This window comes from Pezoporus wallicus, unplaced genomic scaffold, assembly GCF_028554395.1.
Source record: "Pezoporus wallicus isolate ANWC-B61680 ecotype Strahan unplaced genomic scaffold, APGP_CSIRO_Pwel_v1 contig_5231, whole genome shotgun sequence".
NCBI classification, from domain to species: Eukaryota; Metazoa; Chordata; class Aves; order Psittaciformes; family Psittacidae; genus Pezoporus; species Pezoporus wallicus.
The window spans coordinates 1237334-1264659 of record NW_026635973.1 but is presented as its reverse complement, the minus strand read 5'-3'; the positions used below and the strand labels follow the sequence as shown (position 1 = coordinate 1264659).

The following is a 27326-nucleotide window of genomic DNA, read 5'->3' as shown; positions in this document are numbered from 1 at the left end:
CTTGGGATGGTTTATAAGGAGAACTCAAACTCTAAGGCCCTGGGACAAAAATTAAATTAAGCAGAATCCATATTATGAGTTACAGCAAAAAAAAAACATTCAGGACAACATGAGGTTTTACTACATGTAATGGCTTTATGAAATGTATAAATGTTACTGTTCTATAAAATACATGTTTCATTCCAAAACGCAAACTGTAATTCATATTTATTCAGGATTTGCCTTTTTGGTGTTTTAAGCTTCCTTTTCAAAAGAAAGACACAGAATTCCCAAATTAAATATTTATTATAGTGTTTTTATTAACAAACTTTCATTGGAAAGTTCTGGGCGCATTAACATAGGAGGCACATTGGCTTCGATGTTTGGCATTTGACAGTCAACAGAATTGCACTTCACTGTGATAGCCTTGCTACAGCAGTGGGGATTTTCACGGCAACCCTCGTAGCGAGCCTCTCTCACTGACCTGTTCAGCAGATGGGTTTTATCATTTTGGTCAGCCTTCAAAACCTGGTCATTCTGCAAAGAACACTGATCTATCTTGCTCTCAGCTTTCTTTTTTTGCTTTGACAGAGAGGCTTTCTTGCTTTCAACCCCGTTCGCTTCTGTACCACCCTTTTCATCACGCTTGTCTGCCTGCTGACAGAATCCCTTTTGGTTATTTAATACACTGTTCTCACATTCAGAGCAACGCACTATCAGAGGTCCTGCTTTGTGGCAGACAAACTGTGAGGAGCTCATCACCTTTGGAACAGTTCTAAGGTTCTCCTCTGGGTTTGGATGAGCTTGTGACTCTGTCCTATTTATTCTCTGATGTGCCTGGAACTGCTGCATGGACTGGAGGAAAAAGTTTTTAGGCAGAGAGCTCTGCGTCATCGTTCTTTTGAGCCTTCCTTGAAGGCAACTGCAGTGGAGCACATGCTGGACTGGATGCACATAACCTTCGGCAGCCTGCTGTAAAGCATTTATAGGAGCTATGGAGCTTTGTATCTGTACAGTTCCCTGTGAAGGAGAACACTGGTAACAGAAGGCATCGCTTAACTGTTGGCATGAGTGTGGACTCCACTTCACTGCCACTTGCTTATATGCATCAGGACAGCTACACTGCCTGTTTTGAGAGAAAATTGGGCATATGGTGTGTTGGTCAATAGATGTCTGTAGTACAGCTGAACTACCAACATTTTTTATGCTTTTGCTCACGTCACTATTATAGGTTGAATGCACAGGCATACATGTGTTTTGGGGCCTGCTGCTGAAGAGCTCAGAGCAGATATGAGTTTCTTCATAGGCCACTTTCTCTGCAGGGTTACAAATACCAGTTTGTGACGCCAGAGGCTCAAGCTCATAGTGCTCATGCTCCATTTCTGGCTTTTGACTTCTGGAGTCCAGCTGATACTTGCTAATGGGATGTGATTTATTTTGCCCTCTGCCTCCTTGGCCTCCTGAAAAGGTCTGAGAGAAGGCATTACACCGCAGTTTTTTTGGTAGCGGGATCTGGCCACAAGTGCCCTGGGGTCCAAGGCATCGGCACATGCACTGGAAGAAGAACGTTGCAAAAGCCCAACTAATGCACATTATAAGCATCATGAAAGTGCCAAGTTGCGTGTACGCCAGCACTGTAGAGGGCATCATCATTGCTCCAGCTACAAATGTAGTCAATGCAGCCATTGCAATAGCAGAACCCATACGGCTTAAAGAAAAAATTACTTTTCCCTCTCGGTCAGGGTCAGGGGCTAAGCGATAAGCCACTCCATAATGAACAGCAAAGTCTACAGACAAGCCGACAGCCACCGAAATAGTGACAGATTCTAACACATTTAGCTCCCATCCAAGGAGAACCAGAGAACCTACAGTGACAAAAATAGTTCCAGCTATTGAAACTATTGCATAAAGGCTTATAATTACGTTCCAAGTTGTAAGAAGCATTACACTAAATGCAACAGCAACTGAAAGACCCATGGCAATCAGAGTACCATCAGAAAGACTGTCCTGAAGATCATAAAATTCAAGGTTACTCACAAACCAACCATTGCTAAGACCTTCCGGAGCAGAACTAAGCTCACTTGAAATCCACGAGTCCACCTCCTTGTAGAACTGATGCATTTTCTCATATGCCAGGGTGAAGAGGTAGGTGCTTTGGAACTCCAACACCACCGCCCTGATGGTGTCATTTAGGTCAAAACGAGGCCCTGGCGTTTTACTATCTAAGTGGTACCCTGTGCTTCTTTCTAGCTCCATTATAGCTCTCTTGATACATAATTCAAAAACTTCTTGTTTGTATGGAAAGCTCCAGTGGCTGCAGCACGGGTAAAGAGACGGCTCATCGCAGTCTTGATTTTCCATCCACTGCTTAAATGTTTCGATGAAGCAGCTTGTGAAGTCTTGTTCTTCAGTCTGATAGTAAAACGTTTGATTTCTTAACTTCTGACAGAAACGCAAAATCCAAACCTGTGAAGCTGGGCTAGCAATATTAAAACTGCTATCTAGCTGCAGCTTTCCTTTACTTTTAGGGTTTAAAGGGTCACCATTATCCTCAGGGGTGACACCCCAGATTACTGTTATTGGCATGTGAAGCTCTTCTCCATGGTGGACACGTTCAAACATAAAAAGCTTTTTGTATTCTGCATCATATCGTTCAAATGGGTGAGAAGACCTAAATACCTGAAACTCTGAGAGCTCCAGTGATGGTAATTTCATCTTTGGATTTACACACACGATATATGCTCCACCAATTGTTAAGGCAAGGAACCAGAAAAGCCAAATATATCGAAATCTGATAACAATGCATGGCAAAACTTTCTCAAAAAATATCCTAGATGCTTCTGAAACTGAAAAAATAATCTTGTGGAACATTTGGCACAACACTGTCCAGCAGTTTTTGTTGTTGTATACCCTCTGCTGAGGTTTCTTAAAGCAACTGAAAATATTGAGAAGGTATCGTTCATGTAATACAACTACAGCAGGTAGCCACGTAACCATCAGAACGTAATTCACCAAAATAGCAGTGCCAGCATAAACACCAAAACACCTGATTGCTGTGATATTGCTGACATAATTAGCATAGAAGGCAGCAGCGGTAGTAAAACTCGTGACAAACATGGAAAGAGCAGCGTGCTGCAATGTGATGCTCACCGTCTCAGAGGTTCCAGCATGAGGTTTATCAAATTTTGTGTAGTTCCAAACGTCACATAAAACAAAAGCATCATCTGCTCCAATCCCAACAAGAATAATCAATGCTGTGAGATTCATGAATGGGAAAAACTCAAAATTAAATACTACCCGATAGAGAAAGTAAGAAATAATCAAGGAACTAATTATTGCAAACATAGTCATCAGCGTAATAAACATGGACTTCGTGTATACACACATAACTAATAAAACAATTACAATGGCTATAGCAGGATACACAGTATCCATCAACAGGTAATCTTGAAACAACCTATGTTTTATTCCAAACTCAATCCCTGTGACGGTTGTTACACCATCGGAAGCGTTCCAGTTCTCAAAGTTATCTAGGTAAATGCTCATCATGCTTTCCCCTTTCTCAGTCGGAGAGAAGAGCATGCTGTATTTTAAAGCTGGTAAGACATACTCAGCTGTCTTTGGGCTCAGAAAATCCTTGTCCACCAGGTAGTGAAGGATCTGGTAAACAGCGTTGTACTTGGTACATTTGCGAGGCACGTTTGTACACTTGAGTTGGTCTTTCCTTTTGGCATTCATATCCCAGCAGTCCGGCCCCAGGGTTCCGTTGTAGTAGTATTTGGCACATGTGCGAAGCAGCTTTAGGGTGTGAGAGACATCCCGTTCTACTATTTTTTGACACGATGACCTGTTATTTAGAATAGCAATATAGTTGCCCAGTGTCCAGCTGGGACAGCACGAAGCAGCAGTGGCTCTCTGGCAGAGATCACCAAACTGGGAATGGGATCTGATCTGTATAAAGACAGGCAGGGCAAAAAAATCCAGTTTAAAGTAATAGTCTGAATTATTAGAAACATTCACCCACCAAGCAAATAAAACATTCCAAAGTGATGAAAATTCGCCTTATGGTCCTTTTGTGTTATCGTTTTAAATTCTTATCTCCACACACATTGGTTTTGATCAGTATCCTCTTACATGCAGCAGACTAAAGCAGCAGTAACTCAGTACACTTACTTGTCACAGCAGTGTAACATTGGCAGGAGTGTTAGGAATATTGTAATTCTTTTGTTTGAAGATGCACTGAGGTCTTGGTTTTTTTTCCCCAAGATTGAAGACTATTAATTCTCTTTTATTATCTCATGTTACAAGTCTGAAAATAAACAGCAATGAAGCTTCGTTCTGCTTGGAATCATGTACTGAACTTCCTAGGAGAGTCAGGGGACTTACTATCCAGAAAGACAAGACGTGACAACTTTATAACAACTTCCTCATCTGACTTCAGGCACCCCAAAATAATCCCTGCTGCACCAAGACAACGGTCATGCCTCTGAATAATGCATCCACCATGGGACAAAGTCCCATGAGATGACTAGGGAGCAAAGTGGAGGAAGATGCAGCAGCAGCAAGGCCAGAGAAGTCTCAGGGACATGTGCAGGGAGGTAACAGAGCTGGTCCATGGGGGACAACTGCTTGTTGTCAGCCCAGGGGACTGCCCAAAGCTTAGGAACTCCTACCTGAGCTTTACAGAAATGATGGCAATTTTAACACTTTGGTTAAGGACTCTTCTTAGCTAAATGAGTGTTAATCCTTTATGTGCGTACTCTTTCTTTCACAGATTCAGTTAAAGCCAGATTCAGTTGAATATTCCAGATTCAGCTGAAGCCAGTAGAACATGACTTAAGTAAATACTCATAAGGCAAAACTGAAAGTACCTATAAAATCGAACTAAAACTCTTAAGTAACAAGGTTAGGCCAAGAAAGTTTTCCCAAGTTGGGAAAACTCAATCTTGATAGGGCACAGGGAACAGAAGTCTTAAAAGCCAGAACTTTTGGCTTTTTATACATGACAAATTAGAATTAATCCTTCAAATAGACGTGTGTAAAATTTCAGTCTTAATCAAGTGACATAGAATGCATACATATTAATACACTCACATTAATAAAGCCATGTGCTTAAGAGCTTACAGGAGTGGGCCCTGAAACCATTATCTATGCGTGTTTTAAATTTAGCTGGTTTAAAATATACCACTTTGGGGTTTTTTTTGTTTGCTTGGGGTTGTTTATTTGTCAGCAAAATTGCACAATCCTTCATAATGCAGACAAAAAACCTGCACTTGGGGATTCTCACAGTGGTTCTTTACCATAGCTTTACTATGGACTTGAATCTTGTCACCTGGTTTCTGAACAATAACAAACTGGCATTCCAAAAACACAGGATAATTCACATTTGATTGTTTCCAGATAAAAACACTAACACATGCAAACCCAGGAAAAACTGAACAACCTACTAAATAAAAGGAAGCACTGGAATAGCATATCTGTATTTTTCATGGCACATCTCCAGGTTAATCCTAGGAGGATATAATAGGCAAATTGGGAGGAAAGCACTGTATTGTCTTCTCTATGTATTCAAGTTCAAGATGGGACAATGAGGTTTATATGCTGTTCTCCAACACTTGCTGCAGGCCATAAACATTCACATTCATCAGTAAAGTAGCTGTTGCCAAAGATAAAGTAACATGAGCTGGCAGCTGGAAATTAGAAATTAAAATACAAAATTTAGCTCTGTAGAGCTCATTAAAACACTATGTAAAATAATAATATATTGTAGCACTGGGCTTTGGTGGTGATCCAAAGGAACTGAAAAGGCCATTTTGCTTTTGCCAGACTTGGCCTGCCACTGGCAACGTTTTCATTTATTTTGGATCCAGTAAGGAGACTAAGCTCTGCAACCTGTGTACATGCTGTATCTGTGGGCAGCTCTGCCCAAATGGATCCACACAGTGTGAATCACAAACAACATCGGTTTGGGGAAGCAGTCAGAGATCATTTACAGTCTTTGAAGTTTATAAAATAACTGTTTACAGTTTATAGGGAAAACATTCTACAATTAACAGGTGGGAAAAAAAGGGGCTCTTCTTATCCAAGTAGTAAAAAATTAGAACACTTCCTATAGCTATTTGGTATATAAAGTTTCCATGAAGATTATAGGACTACCATATGCTGAGCAGCTGCAGGATGGAGCCCCTAAGTGTCCGTAAAACATATAGTTAAAGCAGTTACAAGCAGATGTGAATACAATTAACACACGTGGGATGTACTGTTAGCTCATACTAAAGCAAATACTAGTCGGTGCTGAAATCCTGTTTATCATCAGAAAAATGCTAGAATTCTATAGTTTATATTTCCAGAAAATAGCTTCTGATCTTCCTGGCTTGGAATACAGAAAGCTTTGCTACTTTCTTCTACAGAATAGGGTTCCTACACAGGCATGAATTTAACAACAAACATAACCACAGCCAGAAGAGACTGGACTGTCACCCAAGTCACCAGTTTCTTCTGATAGCTGCAGTGCAAGTCAGCATTCTCTCTAGGACTGGCTTCAAAAGAGGGGCATATCACAGCACTTCAGAGTCGTATGATCAATTCATGAGCTTAAAAGGTGTTAGAGGTGCTTAGGAATTGTTAGAAAGTGTGACGATTGTTTAAACATGGCACTTGTAAGTAACAAGCATTTAAAAAAAAAACTAATGAAAGAAGATTCAGCCCTTTTTTATCCCTGAGTATCTAATTTTTATTATAAATTTACATGCACAGAACTACAAGTGCAAAACTTAACCAATCCATTTGTTTTGTCTACTAGCTAAAAATCAACACTGCTATCATGATGCACTGTCATTCCGCTCAGCTGAGATGTTCAATTACTACATTCTTAAGTCAATTACAGGAAAGATCCACAGAAACATTACGTGCAACAATCGCCTCTATAAATACACACGTAACTGTGGGTGTAGCTGAAGTAGCCAACACTTAATTTTCTGAAGTGTTCTTATTTCAAGGTAAGAGCTATCTTTATGGCTACAAGAAGTGTGATGCTTGGTTGGTTGTTTTTTTCTGAAGTATTTTCATCCTTCCTCAGAAAATAATGTATTTCAAATGTACTTGAAAAAATAAATCATTATCAAAGTGTGCAAATAGGGAGGAAAACCCCCAAAATTCCTCAGGAGTAATGCATCCATTAAAAAGATGATTATTCAGAGGTAATTAACTCTTTATTCTGTTATAGAGAAGTATTTTATTATGCATTGCTTTGCAAGGATCTATACTACCTGGGATTTACCTGCACCAGCTATGTGACTAAACTTCTAGGGTCAAATGCAGAGATAACTCAATTTTTACCCTTGTAAAAGGTTATTCCCCACTGTATCTCCTGATTGAAGTGCCGACATGATTACCCCTAGTTCAGTTCATTCAAACTGAGCTGGGTTAGTTTAAATACTGTACTTTGCTCACCTGGCTCATTCTGACTGAAAGAGATAAAGGATAATCACATGAGCCATCCTGCCGGTGCAATAATCTCTGATGGGGAAATAAGGAACATTTCCTGAGCATGTGAGGACAAAAACCACTTACAGCAACAGAGGCCAACCAGGACAAAATGCCTGTGAGCAGACTGCCAAAGGAAATCTGTTACAGAATGTTTCACTACAGCTCAACATTTTAAGCAAGCAAATGCCAGCTGTTAGGAAAAACAGTTTGGGAATTCGCTATATTAATACAGTTGTCTTAAGGGCAACAATGAACAAAACTAACAATGAAAACATTCAACATGAAATAAATGTGGTATAATATGAAGCTGATTCTTTTTGTTTGGGAGAAGAAAGAAAAAGTGGAAATAATCAGATCATTATTAATAGAAGAAAATTACATTGCTTTATCTCCATGCAAAGTCACCAGTTCACACGAATTTACGGTTACTCAGCAGCTCAAAGGAATTCATTCCAGCAAGTGATAAGCTTATATTTTATAAATACACCATATGAATGCTTATTTTATTTTAACCTTTGCAGTTAACTTCCATCAGTTGAAACCAGACATTGATTTCAGAGTACTCAATTATCTTCTAACACATGTAAAAGAAGCTACGTCAGCTCAGAAGCTGGCTATTACAATAGTTATTTTGACTACACAAGGTACTGAGTACAAGGAAAGCCAAGAAAAATAATAACAGGGCCAGACAGACAAAGCCAAAATGTCTCCTTTAATTTTCTCAGTTTTAAAGAGAAAATTAATATTACCCTGAAAGTATCATTATCAACACATGATTAGCTGGGCCGTATTTCTAGCTACTATATCCATGTTCCTCTGATGTCCATCTGATAATCTATTCTCTTTCAACCTAAAGAAAAAGAAAATGCTGAGTGACCAACTGGGTGTCAGAGAAAACTGCATGCGCTATGAGGATGCAGCAAGAAAAGATGAATTATTTGCTGGGAAACAAGAACAAAAATCCATGGAATAATATTCCAAGAGGGAACACACAGCAAAAGTTAAGGCAGTTCTTCCTGCAACACTCTTCCACCTATTCTGGTTGTAATTAGTAGCAAATCCAAATAAATTCCCTTGTACAATTTGTTTTACAATTGGAAGTTGTTTAACTTTGTCTGCATGCTGCCTGACCATTCAAAAAGGATGTGAACAGCGTGAAGTCCTCTCATATGCTACCAGATGGCAACGGGCAGCAAAACAAAGTTTCAAATATGTGCTTCGTATCTGCAAGTTAAACAAATGAAACGCCATCTTCACTTACCCTCAAGTTATCTACATTGCACATTGACTTAATTGCATTCAGATTCCATAAATTCTCTCCTTCTGTTGATGTAAACACCACTCGTGAATAGCGATCACCTGCAATTACAGGATGGGGGGGTTACAGACTGTTTGCGTGTGCCTGGCATCAAAGACTGAGGCAAAATCCCACCATTCAAATGACACAGACAAAAATCTTTGTCAGGTCATGGGAATCCACCTCCTTTTCAAGACGAGCTCTTTATCTGCAGGACTCAGTCCACATGAAAGTTTCAGTTTCGTTAACATGCTTATAGTAAATATCGTATCTTCAATTCTTTATATCACTTAGGAGCTCTATTCAAGCCAACTATCTTCTGAAATATGACAGACAAAAATCAAATGATCTAATCAGCGAACTATGAAATTCTTGGCACAGCATAATGGCAGCACACAGATAATAGTAATCAAAGGCTGATTTAGTAAGTCATTTAGGAATATAAATAATAATTATAAAGCTGTTTCTACAAGAATGTTTTTGCTTTAGAAGCAAATGACTGCAGTGGAAGTTGTGATATCCTTGAGGCGAGTTTAAAGAATTCTACAGTTTAGATACATACAGCTTAAATTACAAATTAAATCACATTTATTGGAAGACAGCTTTTAGGAAAGGAAATAATTACAAAGTGGCTCTGAAATCTTTATGAATAGCTAACAGGGGAAACATATACAAACACAACTATGCAGTACTATGTAACACAATATGGTACTTTGAGTTAAGAAATACTATCATATTAATTACAATATGCCCAAAAATACAAAAGGCTGAATTTTTCCTACTGCTCTGAATGTGCAGAATTTTTGCCTTTCACAAGACTGTAATGAAGACTCGAGGGAAGTGCTCTATGATCCCTGACCATGCTTTAGGATCAAGGAAACAGAAATCTACAGATCCTGGAGCCGGCAAAGACAGATATCAAGAATAATAAAAATGGGTCAAGAGGAAATCAACTATTTTCCTTACATAAAGGACTGGCAAACTTTCCCATAGAATCAACTCCTTCATGACTACCACAACTGAGACTAGGCAGAAACTGTAGTGTAAAGAATGAGAGAGACTACACAGAAACAGTGGGCAGGAGAAAGAGGAGTTAATTCTGCAGCAAGTTGCAGTTAATGCTCAGTAGAGTTTCAAGTACATTTCCTCTTCCTCACACAAGATATGCTCAGCCTAATTTGGTTCTGCTCACAGGAGCAGAAATTAGGACCTTGCTCACATCCTCTCACTTAGATTTAAGACTATGCTGTAATTGAAAAAAAAAAGAAAACCAACAGCACCATAAATCTGTTTTCCACCCTGGTTTTTACTGGTCCTTGCTCGTTCAGATCAAGTAATATAAACAAGTAATTCCACAATTATGTTTTTGTGCTGTTATCAGTCCTCACATATTGGAACAGCAGCAAAAGAGCCCAGGTCATTGTAAGAATAAAGGCAAGATCTCCATCTGTGAATGCATGCTCTCTGCCAGAACAGGAGTTATCAAAGTTTTGCAGTATGCCTTGGAAAAAGGCAGTAATGACTTCTTTTTTTGTCCTCTAGTTTAACTTAGACAGCTTCATAAGCCCTCACTAGTTTAAGGTGGTTTATTTTATATTTATTTTTGGTTGTTTAAGGGTGTATTTTATTGGGGGGGTGGGGGCATTTTTAGGGCTTTGTTTGCCCTTTTTTTCTAAACAAGAAAATTCTGTGTAAGACATGACCTGGGGATGTCTTCTTATGTCTTTCCATACACAGAAAAAGTATTTTGATTTAGGTTTTTTTATAAGTAAGTTAATGGAACAGATTTAACATGACTTCTTCCCTGGTGTGAATTAAGTGCTACCTCTGTAGTCCTATACAAACACCCCTTTTACAATGATCACATTGCCAGTAACTAATAAATGAATCGTTACAGGAAATGGAACCACTTAAAGGAAGCATTTTCAGTTGCTTCCTAGGAAGAGCCAATAGAACATTGCATTTCAACCCCACTTCTTCAGACTTTTGCATTCAGAAAGAAGGTGCCTGTTGTGAATTTGCTAAACATAAAATATTTTCCTAATAACATATACAATATACAGAAGAGTGCAGAAATCATTCAACTGATAGAAGTTTTTAGCCTTCCTAACATCCCTACTCCACTTACTTGGAATATCACAAAAAAATGTATCCTTGTGGAAGTTCCAGTCTGCTTGCCTCTTCTCTCTTTCATAGTGATCATCTGACCATCTGTCATCTTGATGACTGAGAAAAGAACAAATAGTTTATTTCCCTTACCTTAGCAAAGGGATTATTAATAGAAAGAGGATCGAAACAAGTCATACATCTCAATAGTTATTATATATGAGAAAATGTATTTTTACCAACATGACTTTGGTATACAACAACTGGAACATTCATTGCATTTTCTGTTTAAATTAGAGACTTTAAAGGAAACATGATTGAGCTCAGTAGTGAAAATACCCATAATTCAAAGAGAAAACTAAAATAATACATTTTTTAAAGGGCTGACAATGGCACATATATATTTCCATGTGAAAGGCTTTAAGAATTGTGGATTATCAGATTCAATATTTACTGAAATCAGTGGCAGTATATATATTTATGTCAGAGGGTTCTGGAGCAAGCACTAAGTGCACACCAAAAACTCCCAATGAAATAAAATACATTTTTAATACGAATTCTTACCTCTTAGCTTGCTCATCTGCATACTTAAAAGGATAGTTTGCAAGTGTTGCTTTGTATCCTGTGTTTTTCACCATATTGTTCCATGTGACCAATCTCTGCCCTATGGCCGTCCCTCTTGGCTCAAAACCCTAAGAGAAGAGCATCACAAAATTCCATTAATACTTTTCATTCTTTAGCTCAAATGAGAAAGTGGAAACATAATCAAAGTGATGGATAGTTTTCATTATGAAGCATAGTTACTCCAGATGTCTACTTTTAAAGGTAAAATGCTTTCTGACAGGTCAGGAAAAATAATGACCAACCGTACAGAGTGACAAGGGATTAAGAATTCTTGCACGTACTGCTACTCTCCTTGAGAAGTAATGATGATTTAGTCTATCAAATATTCAACACTTAGTTTTCAGAGCAAGGGCATCCTGGAGAGTCCTTTTCTGTATCTCAATTAGCAACCTTTAATGATTAAATATGATTAAAAGCACTCAAGTATGTCTTCTCTACTTCTCTAAGAATAAGGCAAATCTTGAAGTAATTTTGAAAGTGACTGAAACAATTTTAATAATTCTGCTGTTTTCAAGAAATATCCATTACATATGGATATGTACAGATATACCCCACTGTAATGTAAGTAACTTAGAGGGACAATGTATTTTGATTTGAGGATAATAATTAAATAAAGTATTTTCAATAAAAGTCCCAAAACCTACTCCTGTAAAACAGCTCATGAAAAGTAAGAAATGAGCCCAGTATTTAACAGAATCTAATAAAAGTCACTTTGAGTCTTTTAATATGGATATCATTTCATCCTCAGAAGGCACTCTGAATCCCCTTTTCCATAACAGATCCTGCCCCTCACTTTTGGAAACCTGATTTAGAACGTACTGTGTTGTGTTGTACATCTAAAACTGGGATGAATTTAGTTCATCTACAGCAGCTCTGTTGAAGGACATATGACCTTTCAACAGCAAAATGCAGAAGGAATTTAAAACAGTGTATAACATCCCCCTGATGGCAACTGCATCTTCATATCACAGTGAACTGTCAAGATTTAATACTTATTTTTTCAATTAGAAGTATTACAAGGCTCTTTAACAACTCATTTCTTTCATGGGTTCATTAGGCAGAACTTGCTTCTGCAAGCTTGCTACCAGTTGAATATCTCTGGAAATTGATTCCCAAACAGATTCACAGTACAGAGAACCTTTTCAGGCATATTAATGATGAGCTCTTTTCCTCAGTTTAAGAGCACTGTACTAATTGCTGTACTTGCATCTACTGTTTACTGCTATCACTGAAGAAACAGCAAACCAGAAAATACTTATTTGACAGCACAATTCATTAATATTTACCTACCAGCAATGGATCAGAGAAATCTGGAAGATCTGGAACTAATATTCCAACCAGTGCACACACCACTATTAACACAGTACACATGCCCAGGACCACCACGGGCCAGTCTGCTATCAGTGCAGCATAGCTACATGGAGAGGAACAGAGAAAGAGATGTTACACAGCTGAAAGTTATACACAAAATTAATCCATGCCTGTCTAAAGAACCGTGTTGAAACACTGACCTATTTTCTTTGTTATATTTCCAGGAAATTAAGCTAGCTATCATAAATGGATGGAAACCATTTGAAAACAATTTGTTTCTACCCCTTTATTTTACTTAAGTAAGAAAACAAAAGAACACCCCAACATTTTCTATCACATCTCCCTAATGAAACTTTCTATTGTCATATAGGAAAGCTTCTCATATCAGACTGTTACTTTTCTGCCCAGGAATTCTGGCCCAAAATGTAGGCTTTATCCTAGATTTAATTTGTGCTGCTACAGAGATGATTAACTATGAGCTACTGGAACAGCTATTTCTGTTGTTTAGTGCATGTTCAGCATTTAAGACTGTCATAGCAATGATTTACATAAAATGCTTTTATAGTAAAAAATGGGGAAAAAAAAAAGGGCATATATGTGACGTGAAAAATGTTTAAGACTAAACACACTTTTCTGTATGAATACTTTTTCCTTAACTTATACTTAGCTTTTAGGATGGATATTATCCACGGTTGTGGATCACTAGAAAATAGATGCTTTGTTCAAGATTTAATGACAGAAAACTTCAGTTTCTTCTTTGAAAGCTTAAGCTTTTCTAAGAAGAATATCAAAGAGAGGAAAAAAATCATCTTTAAAGTAGAGCCCAATAGAAAACATTTCCTCTATATTTAAAAGTTATTAAAAAAAGCCTCCTCAAACCCTAAATACCAAAGGTCCATAAAATCTGCTGTAAATTCAAAGGCGCAAGGGAGCTGCGATGTGATACATAAACTAGTCAGCATTAATTTAATCTTCTAGTATAAGTCATATTCTTGGATTTTAACTTAGTTAATATTAAATTTTAAGAGTGAAAGAATTTTATATGTAAATGTAGTTTTCATCATTCTCATATTTTTATTTTATAAAAATAAAATATTTATATTATTAGTTAAATTGATAGAAAAGTAGCAGAAAATAAAAATGAAACCAGAAATCTTAATTCCTGGATAATTCCTCTTAACACTAAAGACTTGAATTCATAGAGTTTATGTTTTAAGGGCAACACTGCCTAATCTGGGGAGCAAAGAGAGTATAGAAAGTCCATCAAGTTTAAAAGGCATTAGCAAAATAATTACAGGTTATGAATCATTCAATACTGACACAGTGTGTCTCCGTACACACTAAATATAGAGCAAAAAGATCTGTGCTCTTATTTCTTCCTCAACTCACATGCAACATAACATGACAGTTTATAGCAGTGCTCCTTCACTTATTTCGACTGTCTCACAAGATTATGGTTATTTTCAGTTCTGAGCAACTCATTACCTACACACAACTGAATTATTGGCTGCACAGCAATCTTCTGTCCCATTGCTAAGAAGGGAGGTAATACCCAGATCCTCACTCTAGCAACAGCTTCCCAGTTTTCCAACTGTAAAAGCAACGGCAGTGAGCCAGCTTGTTGCTAACTTGCCCTTGCATGCGGAAACAGGTATGTCTAGGGGTCCAAGAACAGCTTTAAGGAGCAAGGAAATGCAAAAAGCTGGGTGCACCTCTATTTCCCATTAGGGTAAATGTGGAATGATTCTTATGTTCTCACACAAGAGGTTAATTAGCAAAAGCTTGAAAAGTAATCTGAAGTGTAAGTTTTTATTAAACTGAATCACAAAGGGGCAGCTTGCCAAATGAGCAATTGTACAAAGTAAAAGTGAAGGGAAGTAAATGACCTAATAGAATTTTCCTATTTATAGGACTAAATGTTTTCCTAAACACCAAGCTCGATGGACTAGCTATTACAGACATTTGCTCTGAAGTCATAAAAATTACACCCAAAATATTTATTTTCCTATTCATCACTAGTGCCAGATTTATCACTTTGACATGTTGTCTGTACACTTCCATTTTCAGCTAGGCAGACCTTACACTGGTTAAATTCGTCACTCACTATGTCCTAGGTGAGGTGTTTAACATGTTAACAAAGCACAGACAGAAAACAGTAAGTGCCTGTTTACACCTGCACACTTGTCCTATTTCTTGTATCACATACTGCAAAGCTGACCTGGGCTAGATCACCGAAAAAAGAGCAAACATGGCACATTTTAATGTCATTTGTCTGAGCATCATTTGATGCTGCTGAGGGCTCTGGCTCGAACCAAGTTGCCTACAGCCAGCCCTGATCCCAACCCACTGTAAGCGGCAAAACAGATGGCAATGATTTTTCACCCGGTAAAAAGCTATAAAATGAGTTTAGTTACTTTTTATTTTCTGTGAAAAGTAAGCCACTGCCCTGACTCAGGTTCTGTGTAAATGACCACTTGCCTGAAAATGTCTGAGTCCAAAGAAAAATGCTTAAATCACTTCCTCAGACAAGGAATCACATTCAAAAAGGGCATCCTTAGTGCTAAGCACTTTCCTAAATCAGGATAACACCTCCTGCTTTTTGGTGCCTAATTAAAACTACAGTTGGGTAATAAACTGGACATGCAGCTACATGAACACATTATTTTCCTTTTTTCCTCCAAACTGAATAATGAATTCTCAATAACTGTGACACTGACTGAAAGCTCTTTTATTCCATTTCATTGCTTTCAACACAGTTGTTATAATATTATAGTAACACTATTTCAAGCTGCCTTGTACCATGAAAATGCACATAGTTTTCACTCATTTCTTTCCTCCTGGTGTTTTTCACACACCTAAAAATGGTTTGGTTTGGGTTTTTTTTTCTTTTTTCATGTTTTAAACAATTAAAAATGCTTAGGAGATATAGTAAGTAATTCAATCTATAGTTATCTCACCCATTTAGCACCACTAAAAGACCAGTTTCAAGCAATTTGCCCCAGGGTGATCTAAGACCTCAGATACCATCTTCAAAAGGAGAAGGTAAAAAAAAGATACTGTTTGCTTTTCCTTCCCAGGAAGGAACAGTATAACAGGTGGACAGTGTTAAGCTTTCCAATTCAGTACTTACATGCAGAAATATTCAGGTTAAACCACTACCCAGTGTCACACAGAGACAGAAACATACTGTATATTGTGAAGTGATTGCTATGATCTACAGCTATTTGTATGACTGAATTCATATTAACAAACAGATTTATGTAACTCAAAACAGGTATTTAACAAACAGGCCTGCTCCTTACTGAAAGCAAATCCTAAAGGTGGATTATGTTTCTAATGTATTTTCACTTGAAATGGTTTCCTATTGGTTACTATTACTGATGCACTAACAGCTTCAGCTAAGTTGCTCTGTTTTGTATGACTCTGCCATTCTTCAGAGCATATACAGTCAAAGTCACTGCTCATGACTGCATGGGGTTTCTGGCTTTAGGAAAGAGGAAAGATCATTACAATGAAATCTTCTGACCTTTTCTGTCAGGTTGTTTTATCATTACTGATGACACAGCCAAGCTGCTTCTCAGAATAACCCCTAATCAGAAAGGTTCTGAGTCACAGAGCTTTTACGCTTGTGCAGAAAGTGTACATGCACACAGAGAACAGTAGATTGTGATTAAAAATGTTGTAAACTATTTGAAAACAAGGAACACTGAAATCAGCAGAGATTTTAAAATCCTGTCACAGTATGGACAGGATTTTACGGAGACATGTAGTCTCTTTGGCGACCTCCTATGGTCCTATCCCCTTCCTGCTCCCCCAGGAGTCACAGATGTGTGCTTAGGGATGTTAAAAGTGCTTGTCGTCCCTGGCTCCTTCTTTCAGTGTTTATTTAGGGACCCCACTGCAGATCAAGTCTTCTAAATGTTGCTTGAACTTGCTGATGCTATCTGCCTCCACTATCTCCTGTGGCAGTTTCAGAAATCCATTACCCACTGCATAACGAAATACATTCCTCTTTTTAAAACTGCTTTATTTTGATTGCCTACTATTTTCCTTGAATATTCCTTACTCTTGCACCGTGTGTGGAGTAACAGCTTTGCTATCAGCTCATTTACTGCCTTCATAATTCCAAACCCCTCACATGTGACAGTATTAGACCTCACCTTTTTGGTAACTTGAATGGTCTGGCTGGCCTGGAAGGAGGAAAAAAAAGAGAGTAATTGAAAATGCATGAAATATACATGCACATGCCAAGTTAATTCTTCCCACACATGGATAAGCAAATGGATGATAAAAACCAGATACTCTAACATGTGAATTATTTTAAACGGCATACACTCATATTCAACTTAGCCTTTGTCCTCAAAAAGCTGGCAAGACAAACAGTTGTTGGGAAGGACTAATAGGTGATCAATAAAGTTGTGGGGACAATGCAGGTGCCTTCTTAATGTATCCTCTTGGATATTCACTGTTTCCACAGCTCTCACAGCCCCTTCTGCATGCAAAAATCTTAGTAAATGGGCTTTAAATCTCTTCAAGCTTTACTGTCTTTCCATTATGCCACTGCAACTACGTGACAAAACAAATCTTCTCAGCGCAGTGTAAAACCTAGTTTACATAGAACTATCTAAAGTTAACTTTGACTAATCTGGATTACCCGAAAGGGGTAAAAATACCAAACACAACCATTCCCCATCCTCCCCTTTTTCCCATCAAACCCAAACTACATTTCCCTCTGCTTCCTCCACCTGCAAAATATATTCAGTGCTGAACAAACGACGATGATTAAGTTCTTCAAAGTTCGGGAGGGTTAAAGGTCACACCTGCTATCAAACTGTTTTGTTTCGCAAAGCATGCATTAAAAACCCCTCTGTACACCCAGCTGAATTCCAGCAGTGTAACCAATCCCTTGCAGCTGTTGTGACGACTCTATTATACTGGTCAATAGGAAAAAGTTATCCCTAAAAACTATGCCCCCCCCCCAGTTCTTTAGTTATGCTCTAAAATACAGAAATGCATGGTAAAACCGGATCTTTCCCACTTAATTAATGCTGCTGTATCTAATTTTTGAAGTATTACACTTTCTTGTAGCCAGTTTTAATAACATCACTCCAAAAAAGTCTAGACGAGAAATAAAAACCATCCTCATCAGTTTTCATGAGAAAGAAATGGTGAATTCCATTATTTTGCTGGGACAAAAGCCAAGTTGATCTGTGTATTAAATTACCTCCATGCTTCGTTCTCACAAGTTTGATAGCGGAAAGTGACAATCACAGTTGCTTGTGATGGGACTAGCACAACCAAGTTATTACATAAATTACAGTCACTGATTAAAATCTAATCTATGCTCCAAGGGGGGAGAAAGGAAGGGGGAAGAAAAGGACAGGCTCTATTCTCCCGCCATTTACTGCAAGTCTCAGCGCCTATTCAACAGATTCTTTGCTTTATCCCATCCTTTCGTAATGGCAGACTTTAGACTGAGCATTGTACCATTAGGAACCACATAAAGAAAAGAGAAACAGATTGGTCAAAAACCCCAGACGTTTCTCTACACGTACCTGGTTGTCCAGCATCTTTCTATACAACACGGCGAAAAGGAAAAGTGGTGTTTTTACAAAGTGTTGTTATAACACCTGAAAGTTTACTGTAGGAAATAACAGTACCAGGAGGATGGTCCGGGGCACTGGTTTGGACTGGACTACGACAGCTTTAATACCCACCACTCCAGCCTAAATAAGCACTTATAACCTCAGCATTTCTACCAGTATTTTGAACGAGGTAACAGAAAACATTTGCGCCTTTGTGTAAATACCAACTTGAATAGAGGCAGTTCACACATACAAAACATTCCTATTGCTTTACATATTTTTCAGCCTGAGAAAGATGATGACTAGTGCTCTGGCTTCCTGAGGGAACACGCTGTGGCCATTCGGCCACATCCTGGCTTTAGGTTCTCAATGAAGCCAAAGTTTCCTTTCAGTTACAGCACTGAATGAGTTTTCTCATGAGAGTAAATAGATTGGCATGGGTGTAACAAGGGAGTTGAAAGCAAGTTTTACAACCTTCACATCACCTGGACATTAACATGGCACGAAGCCATGTTTCACAAATGTGTTCCTCAGCATGGGATCATTCCAAATGAATTTAACAGTTAATGATAAAAATTGTGGATGGCTTACTGCTTTTGCAGTGTATTTGTTTCATTAACCTAATGCATTTCAGGGGAATACAAAGCTGAATGTGTCAGAGAACAATATGAGTTATAGCACATATTCCAAGACACTCTTTTGCAGTCTTTCTTCACAAATGTCATTTGTGAGAAGGGCAAGTATCCCTCTTCACCTCACACTACAAGGAATAAATGCTAGCTGCTTCCTCAGCAGGTGCAAGAAACCCTGCAGAAGGTAGCCATGAAACAGGAAATTAGGAGAACAGGCCATGTTTTGAAGCATATTTTGAAGATTTCTCTACCTGTGCTAGCAGATACCAATAACCTGAAAGGTTGAAAGAGATACCAATATGATTTTGAATAGGAATATTCCTGCCTACACCAATAGTAACTTCTTTTTTAAGTCTGTTAAAAATGCACTCCAAAACATTTGTACTAACTTATCCAAAGAATACCTTCCTAAAACATGATGAATTCCTATTGTAACTCCTTATATTGCCCTGGCTAAAAGTTTGATTTCTCATTTACTTCGTGCTACTTATATGGAATTAATTTCTATATTTCACAGCATGCAGATGTAGAGAGTGGAGCTCGGATGTAGAAGTACTTTTCCTGTCATTTTCCCTGGAGGAACAACAAACCTGTTGAACTTTGGACTAAAATTACAGCCTCTGGGGTTACTGCCCTGACACAGGGCAGCACAGAGGCACTGCCTGGGACTGTTGTGCCCTGTTCTAAGGTGTAAGGAAATAACTAACAGCACCACAGATAAATCTGACACTGTCATTACAGGTGCTCCTCCTGAAAGGTGCCATCTCCCAGCTGGAACCAGCACTCATTGAGGAAGTGCTGCTCTTCCTCATACTGTTGGTGTCACCAAGCAGTTTATTATGAACCTCCAGGTGACTGGACCACAAGATTCTCAAAAAGACATGCACAACCCTTTGCAACCATGTTCCCTACTTTCTTGCAGGAACTGGTGTCAGATGAAAACATGCTGCTGATAAACACCATCCCTTCGCAAATCCAGTTGAGATACAGGCTCACTGACATTAGAACATGAACAGTGAAACCAACTAGAACTGCAGGGCTCAAACCCAGGTGCGAGTGTAGCATGCAAATGGTGACAGAAACTTGAGTAGGAAAAGCCCAATTTCCAAACAATCATTCAGAGAAAACTAACTGCATTTGGCACTGAGCTGCACAAAACCTGAAAATCAATGTATTTCTCACAGCTATTTATCACAAAGTAGTTGTCATGGGGCTGTAAAGCAATCGCTAACAGTACTGCAGATAAAGCAGCAGCAGAAGCAATCATGACAACTGCTCCAGCAAAACTGGGGATGGAGTAAATGAGAACTGTAGACACTGCAGTAGACCTGTAACACCTTTAGTTTCTGGCAGCACAGACAAACACTTGACAGTTGTGTATGATCTTAATTCTACTTTCCTCATGCAGATATTAATAAGAGGGATGTATTATTTCTCTTGATACCAGTAACATTACAGCCATAAAAACACAGAGCCTATTTGTGAAATAGTTTACTTTTTAGGACATAGACTGTATCTTCTTTTTTGAAGCACTGTGGATACCACAGGTGTCTAAACACACTGATACAAAAATAATATAGCAGAAAACCTTATTTTGCACTCTTACTTTTCACTTATTCACTGGAGTAAAAAATGTTAAGTTACAATAAATACTGTACTTATTGGGGAAGGGGGGAATCAATATAAAGACTCCCCTGTTGAAGGATTATGAGGTGTTTGACCTCAATGCTTTACTTTGCCAGAGGGAAACTATTCCCTTTGTTGGTGGATCTGGTTACAAGAAGCGATAAAACATAGCTTTTTGTCATTATAACACTCAAGGGTAAGCCAAATCCCTGCAGCATAGAATGGGATACGCATCATACTGTACATCTTCCATTAGAACATACAATACAAACTAAATCCCTGTAGGAGGAAAATTCTCATGTTTTCAGAATGTCACTGACCCATAAGAACAGTCTGAATTGCTCTCAAATATCAAGCCAGCTTTTGCTGCTATATCAGATTTAACACCTATGTACTTTATCGTTTTAACAATCACTGCAATCACTCAGACAAATCCAACAGATTAAGTTGCAAAAAACCTTTTACAAGCCTCCCAACTTCTTTTTTTTTTTTGCTATGTGTAGTTTTCCTTGATTCTAATCAGGAGCTCTCTAGATGTTTTTGAACATAGTGTTTATTCTAGTTTTCTGCACTCAGCTTTATTTATTTACATCTTTAAAGAATCAGACAACCTACAGCAGAAGGATGTTGTAAAGATGACAGAGAATTCAATTTCGTAAGTTGCCTTTTTTTAAGGTTTTATTGAAAGCAAGGAAAATGTAAAGCATTTTCTTGTTCTCTCCCACTTAAAATGTTAGGGAACAATCCAAAAGGAATTTTTTACCTCTAGATTATCAGGGTTAGATAAACTGGGACTAACTGCTATTTCATCCCATTACAAAGCGTGAAATCTCAATGTTGCAGCTTTGCTTAATCTTATATTTAGGAATTATTTCTGCTAAGACTATTGTTTGGCATAAAATTAAACAAAATGAAAGTCTTTGTAGCGGAAAGATCAAAAATTAAAAATTGATATGTATATATTACAGATGTCAATGCACATTTTTATAGTTGAGATATCAAGCTTTAGAAAGGTTCTTATCTGCTTTTCTTGTATTCTTACCTACCTGTTCAGTTCCACCTGAGGATCTGCTCTATGATCACAGCAAGTATGAGCAAATAACATTGCCTTTCTGCAAGGAAAACAATTGTAAGGAAGTTGTTAACAATAATAAAATCATTGTCCAAGTGATTCTTGCTCTATCTGATTTAAATTTACTGCGAAAGTATATGCTTTACTGACCTACAGCATGCACACTGGGTAAAACCAGAGTCCTTAAGCACCAGTGGCAAACTATATACTCAACTAAGCCAAGGTCTTGCTCACTTACTTTCTGCTCTGAAATCAATATTAAAAGAGATAGTCTTCAAATCTCCCAGTGACAGACTTCTGGCTTGTGCCAGCATACAACAGGATAATATGTTTCCATCAAGTCAACAGAAAAGGTGAATGCAATCATATTGACATCCTATACACAGGTATTTTCATTTGGAAGTTATTTTGATAAATTTAGTATCAGGGCTGGAAGGAAAGTCCATGAAAAGCAGCTAAGGATTTGGGGCTTGTCTAGTTTTGTACAGTCACAGAACGGTTTGGGTTGGAAGGGACCTTAAAGATCACATAGTTCCAACCCCCAATTTAGTTTGGAGACAGAGGCCAAGGTGTGATCTCACTGCTCTCTACAGCTCAGAAGCGTAAGTGGAAAGGAAGGCGCTGAGCTCTCTCACTAGTATCCAGTGACAGGACACGTAGGAACGGTTTAAAGCTGTGCCACAGGAGGTTTAGACTGGACGTTAGTAAGCATTTCTTTTCTGAGAGAGTGGTCAAACACTGGAACAGGTTTCTTAGAAAGCAGGTTGATGCCCTAAACCTGTCAGCATTCAAGAGGTAACTGGACAATACCCTTAACATGCTTCAACTTGGTCAACCCCAGATTGATAAGGCAGTTTGACTACACAATAGGTCCTTTCCAACTGAAATAGTATTTTCCATCCCAGTATAATTCACTATATGCTAAAATTAAAACTTCTGTAAATATATACTATATGGATGATGAAATTGAAATGCTCCTATAAACATCTTCAGAATTTGTTGTTTTTTTTCCCCACCTCTTCTTTTCCTCACTGCTCCATATGGATGGTTTACATGCAGGAGCCCAGGATTTACTTGCCAAGTCTTCAGCTTAAGGTACCCTAGGAAACAATTTTCCCAATACCGACTCCTAATGCCTTCTCTCTCATCATCAACAACTGCCTAAATATTATTAACTACGAGGAAAGCTCTTTTTCTCAAGAGCACCTACTTGGTTCACTTGTCTTGAAGGGGAAGTAAATCATCTACTTGGTAGGAAGTATTGACAGTGTATGTAGAAGCCAAGTAACATACACCCTAATTTTCTTGCATTCTTCTTTCCCTAACCTTTTCTCCAATGAGTGTAGCCACTTTAAACACAGTTGTCAAACTGTCAAATAAGAAAACTGCCATCACACACACTGAAATTGGATTGTCCCAGCTTTAAATGACAAAGTTTATACATAATATAAAGTGCATCCTTCTTCAAAAGGCTTAATTGAAGCAAAATATATATATATATTCCTTTAAGTTCTGAAGTACTAAGGGCAGGACCACTTATAGCACTGCTTGGCAAGTTAAACAAAAGTTCTGAACTATTCAAGACAATAAAAGAGGGTTAGTAAAATACCACCATGAATCATTACTTGAAAACAAGCCAACAGCTAATTTGGAGCAGACTAATATTATTTCAAGATCCTTTACAAGCCTAAAACTATCAGGCTTTTTTCTTTTCTTGGTAACTACAGTGAAATTAATAAATATGTTCTGGGATTTAAATGATGACTAGAGAAGTTTTCAGCATTTTTATTAGCAGAAAGTTCTTTCCTTAGAAATATTTTATTTCAAAGCTGTTTTATTACACTTCCCAGTTGAATGGAGCAACACAAGGTCATGGTCACATCTTGTATTTCTCTGACAGATAGGAAATTAACATGACCCAAGAAATCACAACATACACACCAGAAAACCTCCATCCCACGATACTAAACAGAATGAAAGAGATGTACGAAAGTGCCTATTTCTATCAAGGTATTTCTCCACAGAGGCTGAAATCCACGCTTTTAGAGGCATTAATGATTGACATTAAGCATATGTAAGTTTTACTCTGGACTAGGGATACTTCAGACTGTCATACACCACAATTCAAGTGGTACATGCTTCAGTCTTCCTTCCTGTGCAGATGTAAGAATTTGTGAATGTAAGTCACCAGGGGGTTCATTTTTGCTCTCAGAAAACCTCCTTTAACTCGAGGCCTTTTCTTGAAGCTAGACTACAAGCCCTTCCAATTGCTCCATATTATTCTCCTGACTATGGGGACAAACACTAGTTTTTATCTTTTTACATATTTAAACTCTTACAGCAAATGAAAGTACAGTTACTTAAGCAATTTTGTTCTAAATTCATCAAAGTGTTTCACTTCAAACATATCTTTTGGTGTTGAGCCGCTGTTCCAATGTCTGTGAATGTAGTCATTTAGAATGCCATAATTTTTTAAATTATATAAACCAAGTGTATATTCAACATAATTAGAAGATTTAAAAGGATTTAGTCAGCAGCTGTACAAAGAAGGTTCTCTAGTTTATGCTGACACTGATGAAAAACTACATATATAATGCAACATCACCCTCTATACCTCTCAGATTAAATTTGTTGTGTTTGCTCAGTAAGCAAACAAAAAGGGGAATATTTACTGAACATTTCAAGCTTTTCAGTGCTGTAGCTGTAGCTAAACAGGCACTGTAAGATTAAACAGACCATTAAACAGATTTAATAAAATCAAAACCATTAACCAAAGTTCATCCATTTGACTGAATGAACACCCTAAAAACTGCAAATGTAGTGCAAGAATTTTGTGGAAAGGTATCCCATTAATATCACTGAAAGTACTGGAAAAGCTGAAGCAGTGATGCATGAGAGCTTTTCTAGTCCAGTACATTCAGCTCTTCATCATTTTATTAAAAAACAAAACCTAATTTCCAAATGGACAGACCAAGCCTTCTGAAATATGACCAGGATTTTTACCTGTAACTCCCCTCACCTGTACTGTTAGTGGCACCATCTCATTTCTGTTTTCATTGATAGTCAAGTCTTTAAGAGACTTCTTTACTCAGCAGATATCCAGGGCAGAAATCTCACAGCAACCTTAGTGCAGCAAAATTAATACCAAATTGCTCAGGCACTCTCTGTTATTTCCCTCTTGCTTTGTATTTAGGGTTTGTTTTGGTTTGCGCATCAATTATTACTTACTAGGAGATGAAAACAACATTGAAATATCAGAAAGGAAGGATGAGTGATTTTGGAAGGAGCTAGAGACAGAGATAACGACAGTAACTTACAAAGAGCTTTCCAAAGTTGACATCCCTCACTCTGCACTTTTCCCCCATCAAAAGGAAGACTGGAAACTTTTCATATTTCAAACCCCATCTACGAGTGCTGAAAAAGGTCACTGGCAACATTTAGTTCAGACATTTGATCTTTCTTCTCTAGTGTTGTCTTGTTTCGCATTTGAACCTTATCACGACCTACTATTAAAAGTGCAAGAGAAAAACTACTCATGGGCAAAACACTCAAACAAGCTGCCATCCTTTCGGCTGTTGTATGGGGGGCGGGTTGACAAATACATGCATATAAATGCTCAGTTTTAAGTCATCTCAAACCTCACACAGATCAGACCTTTTCAAGAAGGAACACAGCCCATGCTGGTTTTCCAGTCAATTTAAGTACAAAAGAAAGGACGATGTTTCACCACTTCCCTCACATTATCAGCTTTAGCCCTTCTGAAGACTGTACTTCAAAGGCCTGGCAGATTGTAGTTAAGTAGTAGCTCTTCTGTTGTTCAAGGAAAGGTGAGGGATACAGGGCATGGGAAATCCATCTTCAAGCACACACAGAACCTGGACTTTGTAAGCGGCAGAGACTAAAGGTCAAAAGAGGGCCAGGCTGGTACTCAGCCACACTCAGACCAGAGCAGGAACCTTCCAAGTCCCTTTTTTTATATTGCAAAACTGCTTGCTTCAAAGCAATCTGAAGTCTAGACAACTATTAATGCTTAATGAGAACAATTAAAAGCCTGCAAAGATCCCCTGGACTGCCTAGTAACTGAGGTTGGGTTTAAGTGCACTTAATATTTTGCTAGGCACATTATTTTTAATTTGGTCAGCCACAGAATTATAAATAGCATTTTTTATTTGTATTCTGGTCTCTGCACGTCAGCCCCTTTACTTTCAGCTCTGTGCAAGACTAATGGAAAGTGCACTGTGGTGTTTGCACAGCAAACAATGCACAATAATTACCATGGGAAGAGTAAATGATTTAATAAAACCAGAAGAAAATGCTAAAGGTATCACACTGAGGGATAACAGAAGACTAGAAGTAAAAAGTAAGCAAGATGACTAAAACTGAGAAAGCACAGCTCTAATTACTGACTGCCATGAAGAATTATTTCCAGGAAACAAAAGAACCAGTTCATTTGTTTGGTCATGGGGAGAGCTCTTCCTCCACATCTGTGCAACAGAGAATCCCACATTTGGACTCAGATTGAGAAGGACGCATGAGAATGTTACACATTCCCTTTCCTTTTCTTAACTACATCAAAATCCCCAAGTATGACACTGGGCTGTTAATGTTGTGACACAAAAGGGACCATGTAGATTGTGATAACTTTCTGCTTCCAGCCTCGCCATTTTGGGAAGCTATTGGCTAAAGAATTCCTATTTTAGCAAGGAATATATAGCTTAAATGAGAATAGAGCCGGAATTTGTATTGTTTCCATACAAATTACCAACATGGAGGAACTCCGGACCTACAGCACGAATCAAGATATCTGCAATATTCTGAACACTGAATCATAGAATATCAAGTTGGAAGGGACCTCCGGGATCATCTGAACCAGCCTTGACACCACAGTAACAGCTTTTGCCTTCTAGTGGCTCAAGGTTGATACAAAGTTTTAGAAACAACCTTCAAAAATCTGACCTAAGCAGTTTGGTTTTTAAAGATACCTACTTTTAATCTTCCTAGAGGAAGGAGCAAGTCTCTTCCTCATTTATAGCACAGTATATGCACGTGTTTCGTACAAAGGACGTTAGCACACATTTCATATAAAACCCAAAGTATCTTTTAATGCATCAAACATAGAAGAAGCTAACAACTTTCAAAAGAAAATATTGAGACAGGTGGGAACTGCTTTGTTCAAAAACTCTACATAGTTCTTGTGGAGCTAATGTTGCTGAAATGAGAGTATCTGAAAATATTACATACACGTGTATATGTATAATCAGCTCTGCAAGCCATGCAGAATGTACTAGATAACAGTTATCCTTTTCCTGGAATCAAGCAGGGAGCTGTTTCATAACAAAGTCTTGTTATTAGGATTGGTATTTGGCAAACATTCCCTTGCTTTTTGAAAAAAACAAGAGCTTTTTCTTTCTTACTGGTTCTAATCTTTATGCCAAGTAACTAGAAGGAAAATATAAAGAGGCGTCTATAATGTAAGAGGCAGCAATAACGCTGCCCTCACTTCACAGCTTTTAATTTCTGAAGATCTGCTTTTTAAAGTATTAATTAAAGTGTAAGCATTCAAGTCTATCTGCAATGCTGTTTAAACAGTGTGCAGCACAGAACTC

The 27326-nt window shown here is 38.0% G+C and overlaps 1 protein-coding gene across 6 annotated transcripts in view; it reads right to left on the bottom strand.

The window, feature by feature from the left end:
- Positions 1–274: 274 nt before the first annotated feature.
- The window catches only part of DISP1 (dispatched RND transporter family member 1), an 87665-nt gene continuing 60613 nt past the window's right edge, over positions 275–27326 (bottom strand). For 3 of the 6 annotated variants that reach the window (XM_057398795.1, XM_057398794.1, XM_057398793.1), the window contains exons 3-9: positions 21695–21760; positions 16966–16995; positions 12785–12908; positions 11435–11562; positions 10893–10990; positions 8729–8826; positions 275–3930 (exon numbers count right to left, since the gene is read on the bottom strand). In XM_057398795.1, coding sequence (XP_057254778.1) covers positions 286–3930; positions 8729–8826; positions 10893–10990; positions 11435–11562; positions 12785–12908; positions 16966–16995; positions 21695–21760 — 4189 coding nt within the window. In that variant the 3' untranslated portion in view covers positions 275–285. Of the gene's footprint in view, positions 3931–8728; positions 8827–10892; positions 10991–11434; positions 11563–12784; positions 12909–16965; positions 16996–21694; positions 21761–25037; positions 25076–27326 lie in introns of those variants that run through there. The other 3 variants (XM_057398796.1, XM_057398791.1, XM_057398792.1) reach the window with 3 other exon arrangements.